At 27.9% G+C, this 20,749-nt stretch overlaps 5 protein-coding genes and 3 long non-coding RNA genes across 13 annotated transcripts; 4 read left to right on the top strand and 4 right to left on the bottom strand.

The window, feature by feature from the left end:
* The first annotated feature begins 270 nt into the window (after positions 1–270).
* On the top strand, positions 271–9,098 carry LOC147656342 (short-chain dehydrogenase/reductase family 16C member 6). 5 transcript variants are annotated; one of them, XM_086915589.1, is made up of 11 exons: positions 271–405; positions 495–613; positions 1,015–1,268; positions 1,529–1,683; positions 1,761–2,264; positions 6,088–6,212; positions 6,658–6,768; positions 7,625–7,786; positions 7,874–7,956; positions 8,029–8,145; positions 8,291–9,098. In XM_086915589.1, the coding sequence occupies exons 3-11, from the start codon at positions 1,213–1,215 to the stop codon at positions 8,484–8,486; spliced, it is 1,509 nt and encodes a 502-aa protein (XP_086771715.1). In that variant the 5' UTR covers positions 271–405; positions 495–613; positions 1,015–1,212; the 3' UTR covers positions 8,487–9,098. The 5 variants fall into 5 exon arrangements, with proteins under 5 accessions (XP_086771715.1, XP_086771719.1, XP_086771716.1 ...); XM_086915593.1 differs by lacking the exons at positions 271–405; positions 495–613 and having other exon boundaries at positions 847–1,057; positions 1,146–1,268; positions 8,029–8,170; XM_086915590.1 differs by lacking the exons at positions 271–405; positions 495–613 and having other exon boundaries at positions 847–1,057; positions 1,146–1,268.
* Positions 1,479–1,879, bottom strand: LOC147656343 (uncharacterized). The gene is made up of 2 exons (XR_015294550.1): positions 1,788–1,879; positions 1,479–1,713 (listed from the first exon to the last, which is right to left on the bottom strand). It is a non-coding gene; the product is annotated as an uncharacterized LOC147656343 (long non-coding RNA).
* On the bottom strand, positions 6,272–8,367 carry LOC147656344 (uncharacterized). The gene is made up of 5 exons (XR_015294547.1): positions 8,232–8,367; positions 7,644–8,135; positions 7,398–7,558; positions 6,980–7,151; positions 6,272–6,824 (listed from the first exon to the last, which is right to left on the bottom strand). It is a non-coding gene; the product is annotated as an uncharacterized LOC147656344 (long non-coding RNA).
* On the bottom strand, positions 9,039–11,404 carry LOC147656345 (uncharacterized). The gene is made up of 2 exons (XR_015294549.1): positions 10,728–11,404; positions 9,039–10,518 (listed from the first exon to the last, which is right to left on the bottom strand). It is a non-coding gene; the product is annotated as an uncharacterized LOC147656345 (long non-coding RNA).
* Positions 10,858–14,894, top strand: LOC100868160 (Integrin betanu subunit). Its single transcript, XM_012483865.3, has 12 exons — positions 10,858–11,132; positions 11,239–11,480; positions 11,694–11,979; positions 12,055–12,219; positions 12,333–12,791; positions 12,881–13,043; positions 13,131–13,297; positions 13,369–13,541; positions 13,639–13,838; positions 13,919–14,028; positions 14,100–14,191; positions 14,270–14,894. The coding sequence occupies exons 1-12, from the start codon at positions 10,971–10,973 to the stop codon at positions 14,409–14,411; spliced, it is 2,361 nt and encodes a 786-aa protein (XP_012339319.2). The 5' UTR covers positions 10,858–10,970; the 3' UTR covers positions 14,412–14,894.
* LOC116413996 (uncharacterized) lies at positions 14,213–15,839 on the bottom strand. Of its 2 annotated transcripts, none has more exons than XM_086915608.1 (5): positions 15,474–15,839; positions 15,032–15,234; positions 14,885–14,972; positions 14,637–14,823; positions 14,213–14,530 (listed from the first exon to the last, which is right to left on the bottom strand). In XM_086915608.1, the coding sequence occupies exons 2-5, from the start codon at positions 15,183–15,185 to the stop codon at positions 14,432–14,434; spliced, it is 528 nt and encodes a 175-aa protein (XP_086771734.1). In that variant the 5' UTR covers positions 15,186–15,234; positions 15,474–15,839; the 3' UTR covers positions 14,213–14,431. The 2 variants fall into 2 exon arrangements, with proteins under 2 accessions (XP_086771734.1, XP_031771088.1); XM_031915228.2 differs by having other exon boundaries at positions 15,552–15,832.
* Positions 15,754–18,442, top strand: muc (dihydrolipoamide S-acetyltransferase muc). The gene is made up of 6 exons (XM_086915587.1): positions 15,754–15,890; positions 16,286–16,440; positions 16,520–16,956; positions 17,051–17,451; positions 17,532–17,831; positions 17,902–18,442. Exons 1-6 carry the CDS (start codon positions 15,769–15,771, stop codon positions 18,029–18,031), a joined length of 1,545 nt encoding a protein of 514 aa, XP_086771713.1. The 5' UTR covers positions 15,754–15,768; the 3' UTR covers positions 18,032–18,442.
* A 346-nt stretch (positions 18,443–18,788) lies between these two features.
* LOC100873039 (U5 small nuclear ribonucleoprotein 40 kDa protein) lies at positions 18,789–20,570 on the top strand. Its single transcript, XM_003691738.4, has 6 exons — positions 18,789–19,064; positions 19,139–19,268; positions 19,363–19,676; positions 19,780–20,052; positions 20,144–20,309; positions 20,428–20,570. The coding sequence occupies exons 1-6, from the start codon at positions 18,849–18,851 to the stop codon at positions 20,484–20,486; spliced, it is 1,158 nt and encodes a 385-aa protein (XP_003691786.3). The 5' UTR covers positions 18,789–18,848; the 3' UTR covers positions 20,487–20,570.
* The last annotated feature ends 179 nt before the right edge of the window (positions 20,571–20,749 follow it).

Here is a 20,749-nt window from a genome sequence, read left to right on the forward strand (position 1 = left end):
AACGATGAAGTCACGTAAGCTGTGATAAAATTTATAATGATAAAATTTCCAATTCTCTTTTCAGATTGAACGAAAAAGAAATAAAATTATTTTCATATATATATAAAAATACTTCTACGACGAAGGATATAAAGGAAAATTTTTATGAATGTTCTATATGCGATAAGATGATTCGTTAAACACTCAAATTTTATATCGTATCATTGTTTTTAATTTTCTCTTTATAGGTAGATAGATTAATCGAATAAAGGTAACTTGTCAGTGTGGTATTTTCCAATGCATAGACGGTTGGAAAGAAAACTAGTTTGTCTATCGATCGATTGTATCGCACTAAGAAATCAAGAAATTTGCACTGATTATTTGTTATGGGCTGGATATTATAACTATTATAGATAATATATGTCGGTTTGTATCTGATATTCGTAAAAAGATTTCGGTATTTGAAAAGTTTCATAAAATTCTTTCATAGTTAAGTAATGTCACTGTTACTATAGCAAAATCGATTCAAACGTATCATATCGAGATCGAGATTGTTGTGAGTCATCGATAACCAGCGATAGCAGCGACCACTATCGATCCATGCATCAATGCCACTATTGAAAATTCGGACAAGGTAAACGAATTTTATCGAATGACTAACATTTACAACATTGAGAGAGTGCAACAATAACGGTGAATCGAAAAATTCTTATTACATCAAACAATATAAATGATGTGAATATTTATTTTAGAAAATATATTATTGTTTCGTGAGGAACGATTTAACGAATCACAGTATCCCTTTTATCTCATCAATAATATAATTTGTTATAAGATAGAAAACCTTGATATAAATTTTCACTCGTTGAAAACAAAAAACGATTTCTATTTATTTTCATTTTCTTCTTCTTTCTCCTCATTTCGTAATTCGCAATAAATGATTTCTGCAATAAAAATTCCTACTTTTGAAGAAGTTTAATCTTTAAATTTGAATGTGACCTTGTAAACGATCTTTAATTTAATATTGTTTTTTAGAGATATTTTACAACAATCCATACGTCATTGACACTCTTGGAAGGTATTGGAAATATCTAAACAAAAACTCGAGCTAATCAAATCAAATGATTTTCTATTAAAACCGACAATAAAAGATTCTCTAATAATAGAAACATGATACGAATAACAATGAATATATTTGTTTAATGAATATATAATAAACGAACTTCAATAAACATGAACACTATAAAATCGGTAGTCGTGCAATGGCTTCACAGAAAATATTTACAAAGGTATTTCATTTTTTATTATCATGAAATTTACTCGTGAAATTAAGTTTTCTAAATAAGATTTACATTATCTTGAATACTGCTTATATCATTATATAGAAGTTTTATTGTTTAATTTTTAATTCTATTACATCTATGATCAATTCCTTTCTTTCATTCAAAATATGTATCATAGATTGGTATTTACATTAAGGATAAGATTGAATTCTGTTCTTTGATTTTAAAGATTTTATCATAATTATAATTTTTGATCGTATACTTAGAATTCAGATACAAAATACCTTATATATTTCGATAATTCCATGGAAGCAACAGCAAAGATTTTATGCAGATTATCCAACCCATGTAAAAGTACAATTTCCTGCGTTATCACCTACCACGGAAACAGGTACCATTGTCAGTTGGCTCAAAAAGGAAGGTAATACGGATAATTTATTCCGTGTCCCCCCTACAAATTCCATCAATAATTCTCAACAATTTTGCAAATTTCTTCAGGCGATAAATTAGATAAAGGTGACTTACTTGCTAAAATTGAAACCGATGAGGCAATAATAAGCTTTGAAACACCGGATGAAGGATATTTAGCAAAGATAATAGTACCTGCAGGAACAAAAAATGTTTGTGCTGGCAAATTAATTTGTATAATCGTGTCAGATGAAGATAGTATCGTTGCTTTCAAAGATTTTAAAGATTCCCTAACCCGAATCCAAAGAGTTTCAGTTGTACCAAGATCAATTGCTCCAACAGTACCTTCTGTCCCAAAACGAATAGTGTCATTCTTCATCGCTGCCGGGGCTTTCATCATTTTCCTCTTCTGGACTGTAATATTTGGCATCCAGAATATGTTCAAATTCTTGATTCCGTTGAAATATAAAATGAAAAGCATCACCGGGGAAATCGTTCTGGTGACTGGTGGTGCTAGTGGTATAGGAAGACTAATGACCCTCATGTTGGCCAATCTCGGTGCCATCGTTGTCGTCTGGGACATTAATAAGACTGGTAAGCATCTCTTCTATCTCAAGTTTGATTTAAAAGTTTGGTTGAAACTTTTTTTTAATTAATAATTTCTCTAGAATCAAAACGTTATGCAATTATTAAATTTTACAGAGAGGTCGCAAACGTTTATAAGTTTTATTGGAAGTTCAAATTGAATTGTAACAAGATAATACTTTTAAAAGTAGGCAATCAAAATCTCTTTATCGATGGATGATGATATTAGCATCATAAAACTCTCTGAATTCACTAATACTTATAAGATACCGTTTACAAATAATATATTGATTGTAATTTAACACATTTATTAATTTCTTCTTGATTTTGCAATGCTATTGCGTTTCTGCAATAACATATTTTTTGCAGAAGTTTCAAGTCAATAATCACAACTTTATCTTTTAATGCCCAGATTGGCGTTTTATGTTTATTAAAATTATTTACTATTCAGGTTAAATATATTCATAATTATCTTGTGTAAATGATAAAAAATATATGTGATTCAATTTTCAGGCTTGAATATCCAAGCTATTTAGAACGATATACTAGAACAAAATTTTATTTTTCATAATTCAACAGAGAACACACATTTGACATCGAATTGGTGGAAAATTAAGCGAAACTTTATTCAAAATATTCGATCAGATTATTCACAAAGCGCTTGTATCTTGATTGAGAAAGACATTAGAAGAAGAAAAACGTCTCATCAATGTCACAAATAATTATAATTAATCGAATTCCACGTTTCTTGATGAACATTCAAATTTCAAGGTCGTTTAAATCGTGACCAGCCTGTTGATGCAAATTCGAATCGAACATTTCGAAAATAAATAGATATCGTGCCTTTCGTTCCGATCAGAATATAAAGAATCATCCACTTTATTCTGTACTCGTAATTATTCTGAACCTGATTACGAAAAATTTATTTAAAAATTTTTTTCTGATAATTCTCTTTGTATTTGTATTCTCTGTTAGAATCATTAGGCATTATATTATTTGCAAGTTGGTCAATTAATTACGAAACTAGCTTCCTATTATTATTATTATTAACATTTATATAATATTTATATAATAATTAATAAATATCAGATAGGAACTTGAAATCAATTTAACGAGATTAAAATTGATGATATTCATTCTAAAAATAATTTGTAATATCTTTAGTTTATACATCACGATACAATAATAATTTCATTCTATCTTTCAAACAATTTTAAATTTTGCGTTCAAAAATCGCGAAAAATTAAATATTGCACAAATATCGTACTCTTTTCTATTTTCGATCGTTCGCGAGCATAAATCAAGATAATAATTTTAATTCGTATGGAAATTTTAATTTTGTCGAGTAGATTTGTATTTTTCGTGCAAATTTTTTTTCTATGCTTCGTATTATATAACGTTTATTATACAATTATCTATCATTATATATGATACATTATTGATTTATATATGTGTATATATATTTCTTCCATCTAATGAGCGGAAAGAAATAAATATTCCATAATATTGGCACAATATTACATAATAATGTATAATGATGCTTATGTATGTAACAGTAATTGTAAATGTTTTCATGTTTGAACGTCAAATTGAAGATTAAAGCATATTGCACGAACAGATAGATCCAAGTATATTTATATGGAATGATAATATCGATCTTGTGCCAAATCTTAAATAATCTTTCTTATGGAAGAAAGCAAAAAAAAAAAAACAAAAATAAATAAATAAATAAATTCGATTGATTTCGTTTATCGATTTTCTATCTTTCGAGTTGGTTCGTAAATAAGAACTTTATAAATCAACGACATAAAAGCAAGAACATGCAATAAAACATGTGAAAAAACATTGACTAAACATAAAAACTAATATGTTATTGGTCATAAAATAATTATAGATACTTGTATCATATCTTTTTTCAGAAAAATAGACGATTTCGATGCGAGATATTGCGAATCAACAGAAAATGGAAGAATCGCTGTTTCGATTCTTTGGATGTGATATGAAATATCCAATCGTGATGAAATGGGTGATGAAAAAAGAAAGAAAAAAATTCTATAAAGATAGTGGAAGATTTATAATTTTTATGAAAAAAAAAAAAAAAAAAAAAAGACACTTCCCCCCGAGGTTCATGAGCAGAGGAAGCTCGTATAATGAATTTTAAATATTGTCAATCAAAAACTCGTTCTCGTGGACAGCATATCGAACCGATTTAAAAGTAATCATATGCGTAGTTATTTGCACACGGAACACGTGTCACTGAAAGTGAAGTACCGCATTACAAGAGATAGTGCTATCCTCTTCCTTATTGAATCTTATATATCATATTCATTTCAATGATGGATATATAATGGATGAACAATAAATTCTCTAAATCCAAATAGTCACTTCATTGTCGTGATATAAATGGAATTGTTATTAACAGTTTCTTTACGTCTTGAAATCTTTTAAACGTCATACGTGTGCTTAATAACCTCAAAACTGCTTTCATAACCGCACCGATAAAAGATAGAGAACATGAAAAACATGAATATTACTACTTTAGACGTGATTCGTTAAGAAAGTGTCAAGAGTTTAAAAAAGTTTAATATGATACAACTTTCAAGGGCATTCCTGTAAAGATCGAGCGATTTATGAACTGGTTTTCCATTAGATTAAAATAGAATTTCACGCAAAGTGTTAAGGTTCGTTATAAACTTGTAGTATTTATTATGTTATATTATACTTATTTTATTATACTCGTTCAACTGTTCACGATTTTAACATAAGAAATATAGATGGATTTAAATAGGATACATTCGAATCAATGTAGTTTTATTAAGTGTTTAGATTGAATAAATGGCAATATGGTAATTTTGACAACTAGCTTTGATAATTAGATTTCATTTAATATGACATCACGATGGGATTATTAATCGAGAATATGAAATAATCCTAACTATTAGTTAATATAATTACATTTCATATTCCACGTAAACACGCTTAACAAAAAGTGAAACAGCAATTGATGATATTCATTCCATGCTGTACAACTTTCTAAAAAATCTCTTTTTTCGAATAGTAAAAGTAAACGATTGGCTTATTGTAACAAAATTTTAAAATCATTAAAACGCGTACAAAAATTATATTGATTATACGGATATCTTGCTTCAGTTGCTCACAAAATTCATTAAAATTAATTCCACGAAGAGATAAGTTTTATTGCAATTAATAATGCGGTAATATAAATGTATATGTCATGAATTATTATAATTAATTTAACGTTGGATTATTTTTAGAATCACGTAAAAAAAGATTCACACAAAACATTAACAGATAACAAATATATTTTCCTTAACCGATCTATTAGTCGTTTCTTGATATATAATAACAACACATATTTCTTGTATTTGCGATAATAGCAATCGTACATCATTTTTATTTCCATAACTTCGCAGTATGTGGACATGCAAAGTTTCGATTTATTTATATAAAATGTTGCGTTGCGTAACAAATTCAGGAAAAAGATTAACATTGAATTGATTTTTTATAATATTAATACAAAGATTTAAATTTTATGTTATTCTATCATAATTTGAGACATCAAGATCGCAGAATTTCAAAACTATGTTCTCACATGGCATTGAATAATTTTTAACGTAAGCATCTTTTAACTGAAACGACGTAAATTTTAATCACCCGTGAAGAAGAAAAGCATTTACAGAAATAGTAATAAATGATTCAAACGAGGTTATTTTTATTTTGATAATTATTACATTCTACTATATGAGAATATAAAATCCTTGAAATTTATCGCTGGCTATATGGCTGGTTATTGAGTTTTTTTTTATTTCAGGTATGGAAGAGACTGTTAAATTGGTGAAGGCTGCAGGTGGCACTTGTTACAGTTACGTTTGCGATTTGTGCGACAAGGAAGATATTTACGAGAAAGCGGAACTAGTTAAGAAGGAAATTGGAAAGGTGAGGATTGCATTATTGATGAAATAATCGAAGAACGTGAAGTGATTCAAATTGAAAGATTATTTCGAAGATGCTTTTCTAGAATTCATGTATTTCGTCACAACAAATGCCACATTAAATTCGCCAGTAATTATCAAATGCGCATACCAGCAGCTTTCAACATCTCTTGTCGATTGTTTAAGATTTTGCATTAATTAAAATTTATTATATGTGAATATAAATGAAATTGGATGAAGAGTTAACAAAAAATAAAATATTTTTGAATATTCGATCGCTTTGACAGTACATAAATCAATTCTAGAATCAGTATATTTATTCTATAATTTATTCTCTTTTTGTTTTTCTTTTTTTTTTTTTTTCGACATTCTAAATCACTTTTAATTTAATTTAATTATCAATATGGTAAGCAAGCAAGTGAAGTATCCTATTTTTCTGAATGTTGCAGGTAACTATTTTAATAAATAACGCCGGTGTGGGACACGGATTCAAATTTTTAGATGCGACGGACAAACTTCTTAAACGAACGATGGACGTGAACGTGATGAGTCACTTCTGGGTATATCTTTATCTCGAACCCATACTTTTAATAGCTGTCGTTCTTCAGCAATTTATCTATAACGAAATGAAAACGAGAATCAATTATACTTTTCTTGATAAACGATTAAACAGTACATGAAGAAATTTCAGTATTTCTATTCGCGTATCGAATTTTCCAAATAGAATAACTGAAATAGCTTCTCTTAACTAATTTTAGATTAGATTCAAACTCAAAAACAATTCTGCAGTGTAAGTTCCAAGTGAGAGGCATTCTTGCATTGGTATTCCCTCAAGTAGAAAGAATATTGTTGTAATATTGGGGACATTGGTCAGGTAGATACAGCCATTTGTGTGTGCAATTGCGACACGTATTCTTGCGTATACGGATAATATTAAATTCTTCTGTAATACGAAATCTTATTGGTGCAATACTCGAATACATGAAAAAATAATTATTATTTATATACTCTTTATTCAGATATTCTTCTGAGTCGAAGTAAACATTTTCTTCTTTCTAATAATCTTATTTCTACATAAATAAGGTTATTTCTTGTGAATAAGGAGACATTGATCAAAAATGGGACAATTAAAATTCTTGGAAAGACACGAGTACAAATTGTGACCTGTGCTACAATTATATTTACTTACGTTAATTACACATGTAAATTTAGGAAATTATAGTATTATACTATATAAAAATAGCTAGAATAATTTAATACTTGATTCCCTTTTTATTGATTCTCATTGATTCTTTTAAGAGATTAAAAATATATTAAGATATATTATATTATTGTATGATGTATAAATTGCTGAAAATGATATATTTTTTTTTATATAATATTTCGAGATTATTTAATTAATTTCTCTTTCTCAAGACGACGAAAGCGTTCTTACCTCCAATGCTGGAAGACAACAAAGGTCATATTGTAAGTATCGCAAGTTTGGCTGGATTTGTAGGAGTACCACATTTCGTGGATTATTGCACCTCAAAATCAGCGATAATTGGATTCGAAGAAGCTCTTCATATGGAGTTAATTGTAAGTTTTTTTACTTTTCGTTTCGATAACGTTTGCTTATTGAATAAATATATGTTTCATAAAAAAAAAATTATTTTCCGTTTTTAGGCCGATGGATACGATATCAACATGACCGTGATATGCCCGTTTTTCATTCAAAGCACTGGCATGTTTAGCGAAGTTTCTCCCAAGTATAACCTGATCCTTATTATATGTACATAAATGGAAATGTAAAATTGGTGATCTATCCTCGCATTCTTCAGATTTTTACCGAGCGTTTTGCCGAATAAAGTGGCTGATCGAGTGATAACTGCTTTGAGGTGCAATGAAAAACTCGTTGTAATTCCTGGTTACATACGCTTTCTCGTTGCTGCAAAATGGTGAACAAAATTGCATCGGCAAAAAGTTTATTATTTCTAATGACTATGACAAAAGATGAAAATTTCTTATAAAATATTTCTCATACTTAAAAAATTGCAATTGTAATGTAATAATGTAATCCACATTTTTTTTCTTTCATTCCAGGTTTTTGCCATGGCCTTCCGTAGTTATGTTCATACAAAATTTACTGAGTAAAACACCGATTCCATCGGACATTACTGCTGAAAAAAATAAGAAAGAAAAAATTACTCCAGGAATGGTAACCAAAGATTCAGACACCTCGGCTGTTCATCAACAATTAACCAGACGTATTTCTAGTTCGAAAAAAAAGAAACCTTAATCGTTTGATCGACGCAACATAACCAACTATTTTCGATTGCTTTTTCCCAAAAACTTGAATAAATAACCTGTGAGAGTTATGAAGAGAATTTGACATATGTCATATCAAAACATTAAATTATTATAATTGCGAAACTCGTTTAATACGAGTTTTAACTAGTAGAGTTTGTTATACAAGATAAATTTTAACAAACAAAGTGTGGATTGTTGATTGTGTAATTTTTAGAATTAATATTGGAATGTGAAAAAATAGTAATAGGAGTTAAGGTAAAATATGAGTTTATAATCTAAATCTTATTATTTATTATTTATTTATCAGTACTGTATCGTGTCTTCTGAAGAAAAGTAAAATACTTTGCTAATTAATCATTGATCAAGACCAAATTTGATTAGTTTGTAAAAAAGATTGTAGGCGGAATCTTGCAAAATGTCAATGAAAATTCATGTATTTTAATATTGTTGATTACCATTTTTACTTTAACGTTTTGTACAATGTTATTTTATAGCACAATGTATGAAGTTTATATAGTTTTAATATTTAATATAAATAATGTACTTGTAATTTTTATTTATTTTTAGAAAAAAATAAACAATATATATATAATTGTATTAACATAGGAATAATTGAGATTATTTTATTTGTAAGTGGTAATTCGATTGCAAAAAAACGAACAAATACATTTTTCAATTTATCAAATGAGTTTAACAAATTTTATGAATTATCACAAATTTGATGAATTTAAATTACATATTGTCGTAAAATGTAATTTGTTCAATTACAATCAATTACAACTTATCATATACATTATCATTTTGAAATAGTGCCATGTGTTTAATATGATAATTTTATATTACTCAACATTATTCATGAATATCAAACTTCAAAGTAAAAAAATTTTTGAAATTTTATAATATTTTTATGTAATAATTCGTGTTGGTAATTTTGAATATGCCAATAATTCAAAATATTTAATTAATTAATTAAATACAGGAGAGGTGTAAAAGATAAAATTTAAAATTATCTCTATAAATTCATCATATTACATAATAATATTATACATTTATATTTAGTAATTTTTTTGTAATTAAACTTTATCATTATATACGAAAATTTCTTTTTAAAATATGAATAAATATCTTAATAAAAAAGAATAAATTAGAAAAATCAAGTAAATTTATTTAAAAAATAAATTTCATAATTATATGAATAATTTATGGAAGGAATTCTATACTATTTTTTTATTTATTTAATGTGCTACGGAAATACAGTAATAGAATTAAATATGATTCAGATATATATTAAATAAGATGAATATATATATATATTAAAATATCATATTGCAATCACTCATCTAAATGCCAAAAAATATTTTCTAAATAATATATATATAGTTTATTATAGATTTTATCTTTTCAATTTTTTAAAATTAATTAAAATTTATTAATTTTATTTTCCACTACTTGGTATGAATATATTAAATGTCCATAAAGAATAATAGAATGAACAATTAAATTTCGAAATTGCTATGAACTTCAAACAAAAAACTAAATGTTTCCTTTACTTCGATTTTAATGCGATAATGTTGAAAAATAAGTGATAAAAAAAAAAAAAGAAATCACATAAACTATTGACATGATAATTTATAAATATAGTTTCCAATTATAATTTTCCTCTTAGATATATATATAGAATATATATATATAGAATAAGAAATGTGTGTACATTCATGTATAATTATTTTCTTCGTAACTATTTAATTGAACAAGATGAATCGTGATTACACAATTTCTAACTAAATATTTTCCTGAACATTATCATTTTGAAATAGTGTCATGTGTTTGATAATCCTATATAACATTATCAATATTGTTTATCAAACACATGTACATAACACAGTAGACAATATTACAACTTACAATTAGAATCGTATATCCACGATGAAATAATAATGATCTCGATGTCAGTTTTATCCAGTTATGCATCCAGTTGAAACGCATCAACAAAGATTTTCCGCAATAATTTATTAAAAGTGCTATACAATAAATTGAAATTTATTAGATTGTAAAAAAAAAAAAAAAGAAATTAACAAGATCAATGGAAGAATAGATCGTTAAATATTATATTATAGATTGTACGATTTCGTACTTATTATATGTTTAATGTTGACAATCTAATCGGATTCACGAAGATAAAATCAAACTTTTATTGCGAAACGATATCAGATCGACGTAACCGTTTTACCTTTCTTTTTCTATCCGCTATCCGGTGTGTATCGTTATCATAGTGCAGATAAGTCACATTGAGATTCTAATCGCTTCGATTAAGTCATATCACTTTCGTATTCATCATTTGTTGGAAGAATTAAAAGAACGAATTATATTCCGATAAGCAAGGATCTTTGAGATTTTTCTCAAGAAAAAGAAACGTGAATAAACTTCCATCGATGTGTTTTTTCCGTGTCAATTTATATTTTTTATCGTGAAAATGAGAAATCTGTTGAAATCATTGTTGTTTCTGATTTTCCTTTGTCACGAATGGAGAGAGATTGAGAATGTAGAAACGAAGATACTAAGATTGTGCATATCTCAGAACACGTGCGAGAATTGTCTGCAGGCCAGTTCCTCTTGCGCTTGGTGCAGTGATTGGGTAAATTTTTAATTTACAACGATATTCGTTATTCGTTATACATTGATCGATGAAATTATTGAAGCTTTCTTTCGAAGCTTTTCTTCTCTTTTAAACACGCTTGCAGTTCTACTCGAATTCAACGATTGGAAGACCACGATGCAATGTGCCAGAGAAATTGAAGGAGTTCGGTTGTTCGCCAGAGAGGATCCATACAACTCCGCTTGAATCGATGACTTTACTTGAGGACTCGGATTTTCAGGACATGGAAGCAGACCGTACACCGATACAGTTACGCCCCCAACGAGTAAAAGTTAGAATTCCGCCATATTCCAAGATGACGATCCCAATTCATTATCGACTGGCCAAGTATGTTTCTTTAACCGACTTATTAAATTTCGAAATAATTCAATTCGAAGTCACGAATCAAATGAACAAAAACAAGAGAATACAATTAATTATTTTATACAATTCATTAAATTTAGAATAATATTCGTACGAAGATGTTGTTGTTAGAAAATGTCATAACGTACGAATAAAATATCGAGTAGTCTATTATCTAACGATTCAAAAATGATTTAGAAATTATCCACTAGACTTGTATTACCTGATGGATTTAACGTGGACGATGAAGGATGACAAAGAGACTCTGGTCAGTTTGGGATGGGATATGAGTCGAAGATTTGGCAAATTTACCGATAAATATCGTTTAGGTTTTGGCAGCTACGCCGATAAACCCGTGATGCCGTACATTTTGCCAGGATACAAGGAAAATCCTTGCATAAGTGTGCACGCTGTTTGCTCCCCTATTTATTCATTTTGGCATCATTTAAGGCTAACCGATGACATTCAACGATTCATCACCAAAGTATCAAACATATCATTTCTTGGTTGGGAAGCGAAATTAGGATCGGAATGGATTAAATAATGTGATAAATTTCAGGTAAATAACAGCTTGGTGACGGGGAACGCGGACAATTTGGAAGGAGCATTGGATGGAATCGTACAAACGATCGTTTGCACCGAACAAATTGGTTGGGAACATCAGGCACGAAAAATTATTCTCGTTGCCACCGATGGACATTTACATTTCGCTGGTGATGGAAAGGTAAATATATAAAATACAAACTGATAATGAATAAAAAAGAAAAAATATATCATGATGATATCTCAAATGCAAATGCATATATATATATATATATATATAATATCGCTAATCAGTTAGGCGGTGCTGTAAAACGCCAGGATTTCGAGTGTCATCTCGACGAACATCAACAGTACTTTTTAGCCCCAGAATTCGATTATGCCTCGTTGGCAGAGTTATCAAGATTGTTACAAGAGCACAAGATCAATTTGATATTCGCTGTGACGGAAAATTTGCTTGATGAATACAAGGAGACCGTCAAATTGTTGAAGGAAAAAGCAAGGGTCGCGATCTTGACAAGCGACAGCTCAAACATTCTGGATATCATTGAGAGTTCGTATCATCAAATTACATCCAAAGTGATTTTAAAAGACAATTCATCTAGCCCATTGAAAATGAAATATTTTTCAAATTGCGGCAAGGGAAATGTTTCGACATGGAACATTGCCGAATGCGATGGTATAGAGAACGGGAAGGTATACGATTTCCAGGTTGTTCTATCTTTCGATCAATGTCCAAAAGATGAGAATCTATGGGTACATAAAAAAAAAAATTATAAATAACTAATGCAAAATTCGATATTCGTTTATATTAATTACACGAGAACATTACAACTTTTTATCAGAAACAAACAGTTATAATCGAGGATGCATTGGCTTCTGAAGCATCAAAAATAATAATTGACATTGAACTTTTGTGCGGTTGCAATTGTAAAAATATTGAAAATTCTTATTGCGAACACGGAACGAACGAATGCGGCTTATGCCAATGCGACTTTGGTTGGTCCGGTAAGAAATCTTGATTCGTTTTCTTTTTTTTTTCTTCAAAAGTGAAAGTTTCTTTTAATACCTTTTAACATTTGGATGGATCTGTAGGCGAAGTATGCGATTGCGACAAAACTTCACCGGTAAATAATATACAACAGTGCATTGAACGTAATACGACCAAGATATGCAATGAGAGGGGGGAATGCGTTTGTGGAAAATGCTTCTGCGACGAAGGGTACAAAGGAAAATTTTGTGAATGTTCTCCATGCGATAAGGTGATCAGGATTCGTTAAATATTCAATCATATTATATTGTATCATTGTTTCTGATCGTCTTCTCTTTATAGATAGATGGAATCGAATGTTCGAATAAAGGTACTTGCCAATGTGGTATTTGCCAATGTATAGACGGTTGGAAAGGAAACGCTTGTCAATGTCCATCAACTGACGATCTCTGTATCGCACCAGGAAGTCAAGAAGTTTGCGCCGGTAACGGATACTGTGACTGTGGAGAATGTCGGTTCGTATGTAAAATCGATACTTTGTAAAAAGATTTTTTTCTTTTTTCCATTGAGAAATTTCTTTCGTTCCAAAGAATTGTTAAATGCAATTTTCAGATGCAATGTCACCGCTACAAATGGATTTAAATATCGGGGTAAATACTGCGAGTCATCGATAAGCAGTGGTAGCAGTAGCCTCTGCGTTCTTTATGATGGATGCGCCAATGCTACAATTGAAAATCCAGATAAAGCAAACGAATTTTGTCGAACGAATAACATCACTTACAATATTGAAAGAGTAAAATCTATCGATAAAGGTGAATTAAATAAAAGATCGCTATGTTAGATAATATGTTAAGTAATATAAATTCATAATATGAATTAATATTTATTTAAGGAAATGAACATTACTGTTTCGTGAAATCGGTGAAGGAAGAAACGACTTGTTTCATAAATTACATATATGAATTTAAAAAAAATAACGTTATTTTGAAAATTGAAAATAAGGTATGTATTTATATTTGTAAATATTATTATAATTTTTTTGTATTATAATTTTTTTTGTTTAAATCTATTAGCTATGTCATACTCCGATAAATGCAGCAGTTATTGGATCCATAATTACCATCGCAACATTATGTTTCGGATTCATTTTGCTACTAATTTGGAAGTAAGAATTACATGATAAAAATTAATTCAATTATAATTTATTGAAAATGAAAATTCATTCATTATTTAATGAATACAGATCTTGGATTTCTATAAAAGACAAGAGGGAATATGAGAAATTCAAAATAGAGCAAAAAAAGCATACTAAATTGTATCAAAATCCTTTGTTTAAACCTGCCACGAGTTATTATCAAGTTCCATCAAGATCGGAAGAAAATTGAAAGAATAAACACATTCTCGATCAATTTGATTCATTTTGATCGAAAGAATTACTGGAGTAAGTGGCACTTTGGTCAGATATATCAGTCCAAAAATGATTTCCAGCGAAAAACGTAATGGACTGCAACATATGAATTTTTTTAATTTAAATATGAATTATTAATATTTTTTACTTTTTATTATTAAATATTGATATGTTTGATTTAAAGATCAACAAATTTTTTTACATCTATTGATAAGTCTTCGACTATCCACGCGAATCCAAGAGGTTCTTTGTAAATAACATTTGTAGATGGTATGTTATTATGCCATATGGCTTTAATGGAGGATTTATCGGGAAATATATACGTTCCTAGACCATTCATTATTCCATTTGAATCAATTTTACCTTGATATTGAGCATCATTATTATATCTTAAATAACAAATTTTATATCAATTTAATTATTTTTAAATCATAAAATAAATTGTATTACTTAATATGAATATCAGCATTAGCAAATGTATCATTATCCCAATCACCATCATAAACATCAAAGTTATCAGTAATATATGTTCCTCTACCTAAATAAAGAATTCGATTAACAGCATTTGAATAATAAACAATGTTTTACGAACATTACCTTGCTTAATTAATTGAAATCGATCATTATTTATTTTATATTCTCCATCATAAATATCTCCGTTCCAAAATGTGAATTTTCCTTTATGTTCATTTTGATTTATAATTTTGGAATTATTTATGTTCATTAATTTGATTTCATTTGGTTTTTTCATTTCAATTTTTTACAATTTAATTTCCAAATTCCTTATATTCTTATATTTTCTTAAATAAAGAAAAAAAATATTAAATTTAAAAATTTGATAAAAAGAAATAAATGTTGATAAAACATTAAGTTCTTTTATTTGCCGTTGATATTAGCGCTGAATTAAACTATAAATCAGACTATTTTGACTTAACGAATCACAGTATCTGTTTTATTTCATCAATGACATGGTTGGTTATAAGCCAGAAAACCTTGACATAAATTTTCATTTAGTCACCAACAAAAAACGATCTTGTACCTCAATTTATTTTTTTATTTTTTTCTTTTCTTCCATTTTATAATTCGAAATAAATGATTTCCCGCTTTTGAAAACTACCTTTAAATTTAAAATCACGTAACCTTGTAAACGACCTCTAATTTGGTATTGGTATCGCTACTTTCTAGTCGTGTTTTACAATAACCCATACATCATTGTCACGCTTCGAACACGTTCCTCGTTCAGAGTGTTCAAGCAAAAGTTCAAATTAATATCAAATTTCTTACGACTTTTTACTAACACTGGTACAATAAAGGATTCTCCAATCATTCAAGATATGATACGAACGACAACGGGTGTACGTAATGAATTGGCACGTACAATATTACGAAGTTCTGTACGAACGAATATCGTAAGATCTGTAGTCATACGATGTCTTCACAGAAAATATCTACAAAGGTATTTCATTTTGTGTTATTATCATATTTGCTCATCAATTTAGGTTTTTTCATTAAGTTTTTTAAATAAGATTTACATTGCTAATTATGATTAAGGTTATCTTAACTAATATTTCCTATATCATTTTATTGAAAGTTTCCCAATATGATATTTCCACCTGTTATTGGCAAACATAATTAAAATCATATATATGAAGTTTTTACAAAAATTTTAATTTAATTTTTAATTTTAAAAATAATTTTGTTACATTTGATTCAATTGGTTTTTTTTTTCATTTAAAATATGTATTATAGATTGTTATTTACATTAAAGATAAGATTGAAAAATAAATTTTATTCTATTCTTTAATTTCAAACATTTTTAGAATAAATTACTGCTTTTTGGTTGGTATTTAGAATTCAGGTTCATAATACTTTACATCTTTCGATAACTCCATGGAAGCAACAATTAAGATTTTATGCAGATTATCCAACCCATATAAAAGTACAACTTCCTGCATTATCACCTACTATGGAAACAGGTACCCTTGTCAGTTGGCTCAAAAAAGAAGGTAATATGAATAATTTATTATATCATATAAAACCATTAATAATTCTTAATAAAAACACCTTATAATTTTATAACTTTAGGTGATAAATTGAATGAAGGTGATTTACTTGCTGAAATTGAAACGGATAAAGCAACAATGGGCTTTGAAACACCAGAGGAAGGGTATTTAGCAAAGATTCTAATACCTGCAGGAACAAAAAATATTCCTATTGGCAAATTAGTTTGCATAATTGTCGCAGATGAAGGTAGTATTGCTGCCTTCAAAGATTTTAAAGATGATGCTCCACCACCACCATCACCAGTTTCACCAACACCAACACCAACACCAACACCACCTACTCCTGTTGCTGCTCCACCATCAATTGCTGCTCCTATACCAACTACTCCTACTCCACCAATTGCTCCCCCATCTATTGTACCATCACCTACAGTACCTTCTGTCCCACTGCCAGAAACTAGAATATTTATTAGTCCATGGGCTAAAAAACTTGCAACTGAGAAAGGTCTCAGTTTGGAGGTAATTTTATATATATATATTATAATAATAAACTCATAGATTTTATTATTTTATTTAATTTAAAAACTTAAAATAAATAAATTTTTTTTTGAAGGGTATAAAAGGCACAGGATTATATGGAAGCATAACATCTAAAGATTTAGAAGGTGCACCAGCTTTAACTGCAGTTCAACCTGCAGTAGTACCTACAGTAGCACCTACAGTAACACCAGTTTCACCTGCAGTACTCGCAGAAGGAGTTGATATTCCTGTGTCTAATATTCGCGCAATAATTGCAAAACGTTTACTAGAAAGTAAACAAACAATTCCACATTATTATTTGACAGTAGATATAAAAATGGATGCTGCTCTTGAAATGCGAGAGCGATTTAATAAAATATTGGAAAAAGAGAAAGTAAAACTTAGTGTAAATGATATTATCATCAAGGGAATGGCAATGGCTTGCAAAAAAGTACCTGAAGGTAATAGTGCATGGTTAGGAGAAGTCATTAGACAGTAAGTAATAAGTAATTATTATTACTAACAGAAATTATAATTATATATATGCTCTCAATTTAATATTTTCTGTTTTTTAGATATAATAGTGTTGATGTAAGTGTAGCAGTAAGTACAGATACAGGTCTAATTACACCAATAGTTTTTGGAGCAGATACAAAAGGTATAGTTCAAATAAGTAAAGATGTAAAAGTATTAGCGACGAAAGCAAGAGAAGGAAAATTACAACCACAAGAATTCCAAGGAGGAACTATTACTGTGTCAAATCTAGGAATGTTTGGCATTAAAAACTTTTCTGCTATTATAAATCCTCCTCAATCGATCATTCTAGCTGTAGGTTCAACTGAAACAAGATTAATACCTGCCAAAAATGAGAAAGGGTAAAATTTTTTTTCTAATTTCTTTTTATTTAATCTCTTTTATTTTATTTCTTATTAATTTATTTTTTAGATATACAAGTTCTCAATTTATGTCTGTAACTGCCAGTTGCGATCATCGTACTGTAGATGGTGCAGTAGGTGCACAATGGTTATCAGTCTTTAAGGATTTTATGGAAAATCCAACATCTATGTTATTGTAGTAAATTCAACCATTAAAATATTCAATTGGGTAGTTAGTAAAGATGCAAATCATATGAAAAATATTGTATACATGGAAGGCAAAGACGAATATTCTATATATGTGTATAGATATTACGTCACATATTTGAAAATCATCAATTTTTGATAAATTTGAATTTTCAAAGATCTTTTATGTAAAAGTATCATTGAGATATAATTCAGCTATTGAAGTGAACATTTTAATAATAATGATAGAATTTTTTTAGTCTTTTCTAGAAAATTTAAATTCATATTATATGTGGTTTTTAATTGAATATGAAGTAAAAGACTGCCAATAATTTAATTAATTACAAAAAAAGTATTTTGTAATCAATTTAAATAAAAATTGCATTACTTTATTATTCATATAAAAAACCACATTTTCTCAGCAATAGTAATGACTATATGTAAATATGTATTTATGAAATTTTATATATATATATATATATATATATACATATATAATAATAATATATATATTATATTATATATATATTTTTTTTATATATATATATATTGATCATCATATATTTCGATATTATATTTCGATAATTTAATTTTAACTAAGAGAAGTTTAAGAAAAATATATGAAAATATTTATAGTAAAAATGTATATCATATTTAATAAATTTTAATTTATAAATTCAACATTATTTTTATTTTTAAATTTATATTATTTATATATGTATGGATATGTAAGATAATATTAAATGAAATTATATAACAAAAGATATTATTGATTATGTGATCTGTGTTATTGATGAAGATTTAAGAAAGGAAATACAATATTCGATTATAATGATCGGACTGCCATCTAGCAAGTTTACATTTCTATCTGTGATACATATATATATAAATGTGTTTATAAAGCATCGTAAATACAATTCAAAATTATTCATTATGCCAATTTTAGATAAGCGTAAAGGAGATGATATTTTAGCATTAGTTCCTGCTTCAAAAAGGACTAAAAATGAGGTGGTTTTTAGTAGTAGAGAAAAAGCGGTTGTACAAAATGTAAGTTAAAATAACCTTACATTTATGGATTCTAATAAATTTTTTTAATAAAAATTTATTATATTGCTTTGCAGGGTCCACCTAGAACATCTTCTTTGTTTGCACCTATTATGCTTCTTGAAGGACACCAAGGAGATATATTTTCTCTTGAATTTCATCCAGAGGGTCAATATCTTGCTTCAACTGGCTTTGACAGACAAATTTGTATGTTATCAATAATTTAAGTTTCAAATATATTTTTATAAATATATTTTATAATATATTCTGTAGTAAATATAAAAATAATATTATATTACAGTTATTTGGAATGTATATGGAGAGTGTGAAAATATTTCTGTAATGACTGGACATAGTGGAGCAATTATGGAATTACATTTTAGTCCTGATGGCAATCATTTATATACTGCTAGTACGGATATGACATTGGGTTTATGGGATATAGCTGTTGGAACTAGAATAAAAAAACTTAAAGGTCATACTTCTTTTGTGAATTCTGTATCTGGAGCAAGGAGAGGTCTTACACAACTTTGTTCAGGAAGTGATGATAGCACAATACGTGTTTGGGATCCCAGAAAAAGAGGACAATGTTATACTTTAAATAACACATATCAGGTAAACAATACATAACAATATTTTCAAATTATATTTATATATTTCTAAATTCTTATCTAGATTTTGGTTATATTTTTTATTTTTATTTTAATTTTTCATTTAGCTCACTGCTGTAACATTCAATGATACAGCAGAACAAGTAATAAGTGGTGGAATAGATAATGATATAAAAGTATGGGATTTAAGAAAAAATTCTATTCTTTATAAACTAAAAGGACATTCTGATACAATAACTGGATTAAGTCTTAGTCCAGATGGTTCTTATATATTATCTAATGCTATGGATAATACATTGAGAATTTGGGATGTAAGACCATTTGCTCCTTATGAACGTTGTGTAAAAATTCTTTCTGGACATCAGCATAACTTTGAAAAGGTATATTTTTAATTTTAATTATATGTACTATTGAGATTTTATTTATTTCTATTTATTTAAATAATGATTCTATTTATTTAAATAATTTTAGAATCTTCTGAGATGTGCATGGTCATTAGATGGTAGTAAAGTATCAGCTGGATCATCAGATAGATTTCATTACATTTGGGATACTACAAGTCGTAGGATATTATACAAACTGCCTGGTCATAATGGTTCTGTTAATGATATTGATTTCCATCCAAAAGAACCAATTGGTAATATAAAGTTATGATTTTGATAATTGATATATTATATTATATATAGTATATATGTTATATATATTATATTGTATATAGTAGGCTAATTGCAAATATGTTTTTTTTTTGCTTTCAGTTTGTTCTGGTTCCAGTGATAAACAAATATATTTAGGTGAAATAGAAACTACACAATAAATAAATTGAAATTATTTTCTATGATTTTTGTATTTAAGAAACATGTATAAAATAAAATATATAATACTACTAATATTACAATTACAATAATTGATCATTTTATATTCCTTTTATACTTTCATTATTAATTGGATAATAAAATATTAAAAATAATAGTTTTTATTAATTCATTTAATAAATAAAATATTTTAAAAATGAAAAAAAATCGTATTTTTTTATTTTTTAACTAAATAAAATATTTATATATATAATAATTTCAATAA

Source organism: Apis florea, unplaced genomic scaffold (assembly GCF_048593485.1).
Source record: "Apis florea isolate Af1SG1 unplaced genomic scaffold, ASM4859348v1 contig_3793_pilon, whole genome shotgun sequence".
In the NCBI taxonomy this organism is placed as follows: Eukaryota; Metazoa; Arthropoda; class Insecta; order Hymenoptera; family Apidae; genus Apis; species Apis florea.

Excerpts from the sequence above, each read along its gene's own strand:
- LOC100868160 (XM_012483865.3), top strand. The coding sequence starts at position 10,971 with ATGAGAAATCTGTTGAAATCATTGTTGTTTCTGATTTTCCTTTGTCAC. Across the intron at positions 12,792-12,880 it reads CAAAAGATGAGAATCTATGG|AAACAAACAGTTATAATCGA; the intron begins GTACATAAAAAA and ends ACTTTTTATCAG. Across the intron at positions 13,542-13,638 it reads TGTGACTGTGGAGAATGTCG|ATGCAATGTCACCGCTACAA; the intron begins GTTCGTATGTAA and ends TGCAATTTTCAG.
- LOC100873039 (XM_003691738.4), top strand. The coding sequence starts at position 18,849 with ATGATCGGACTGCCATCTAGCAAGTTTACATTTCTATCTGTGATACAT. Across the intron at positions 19,065-19,138 it reads AAAAAGCGGTTGTACAAAAT|GGTCCACCTAGAACATCTTC; the intron begins GTAAGTTAAAAT and ends ATTGCTTTGCAG. Across the intron at positions 19,677-19,779 it reads CTTTAAATAACACATATCAG|CTCACTGCTGTAACATTCAA; the intron begins GTAAACAATACA and ends TTTTTCATTTAG.
- LOC116413996 (XM_086915608.1), bottom strand. The coding sequence starts at position 15,185 with ATGAAAAAACCAAATGAAATCAAATTAATGAACATAAATAATTCCAAA. Across the intron at positions 14,973-15,031 it reads ATTTCAATTAATTAAGCAAG|GTAGAGGAACATATATTACT; the intron begins GTAATGTTCGTA and ends TTCTTTATTTAG. Across the intron at positions 14,824-14,884 it reads AATGCTGATATTCATATTAA|ATATAATAATGATGCTCAAT; the intron begins GTAATACAATTT and ends TTGTTATTTAAG.
- muc (XM_086915587.1), top strand. The coding sequence starts at position 15,769 with ATGATACGAACGACAACGGGTGTACGTAATGAATTGGCACGTACAATA. Across the intron at positions 15,891-16,285 it reads CACAGAAAATATCTACAAAG|AATTCAGGTTCATAATACTT; the intron begins GTATTTCATTTT and ends GTTGGTATTTAG. Across the intron at positions 16,441-16,519 it reads CAGTTGGCTCAAAAAAGAAG|GTGATAAATTGAATGAAGGT; the intron begins GTAATATGAATA and ends TTATAACTTTAG.
- LOC147656342 (XM_086915589.1), top strand. The coding sequence starts at position 1,213 with ATGAACACTATAAAATCGGTAGTCGTGCAATGGCTTCACAGAAAATAT. Across the intron at positions 6,769-7,624 it reads ACGTGATGAGTCACTTCTGG|ACGACGAAAGCGTTCTTACC; the intron begins GTATATCTTTAT and ends CTCTTTCTCAAG. Across the intron at positions 7,787-7,873 it reads CTCTTCATATGGAGTTAATT|GCCGATGGATACGATATCAA; the intron begins GTAAGTTTTTTT and ends TTCCGTTTTTAG.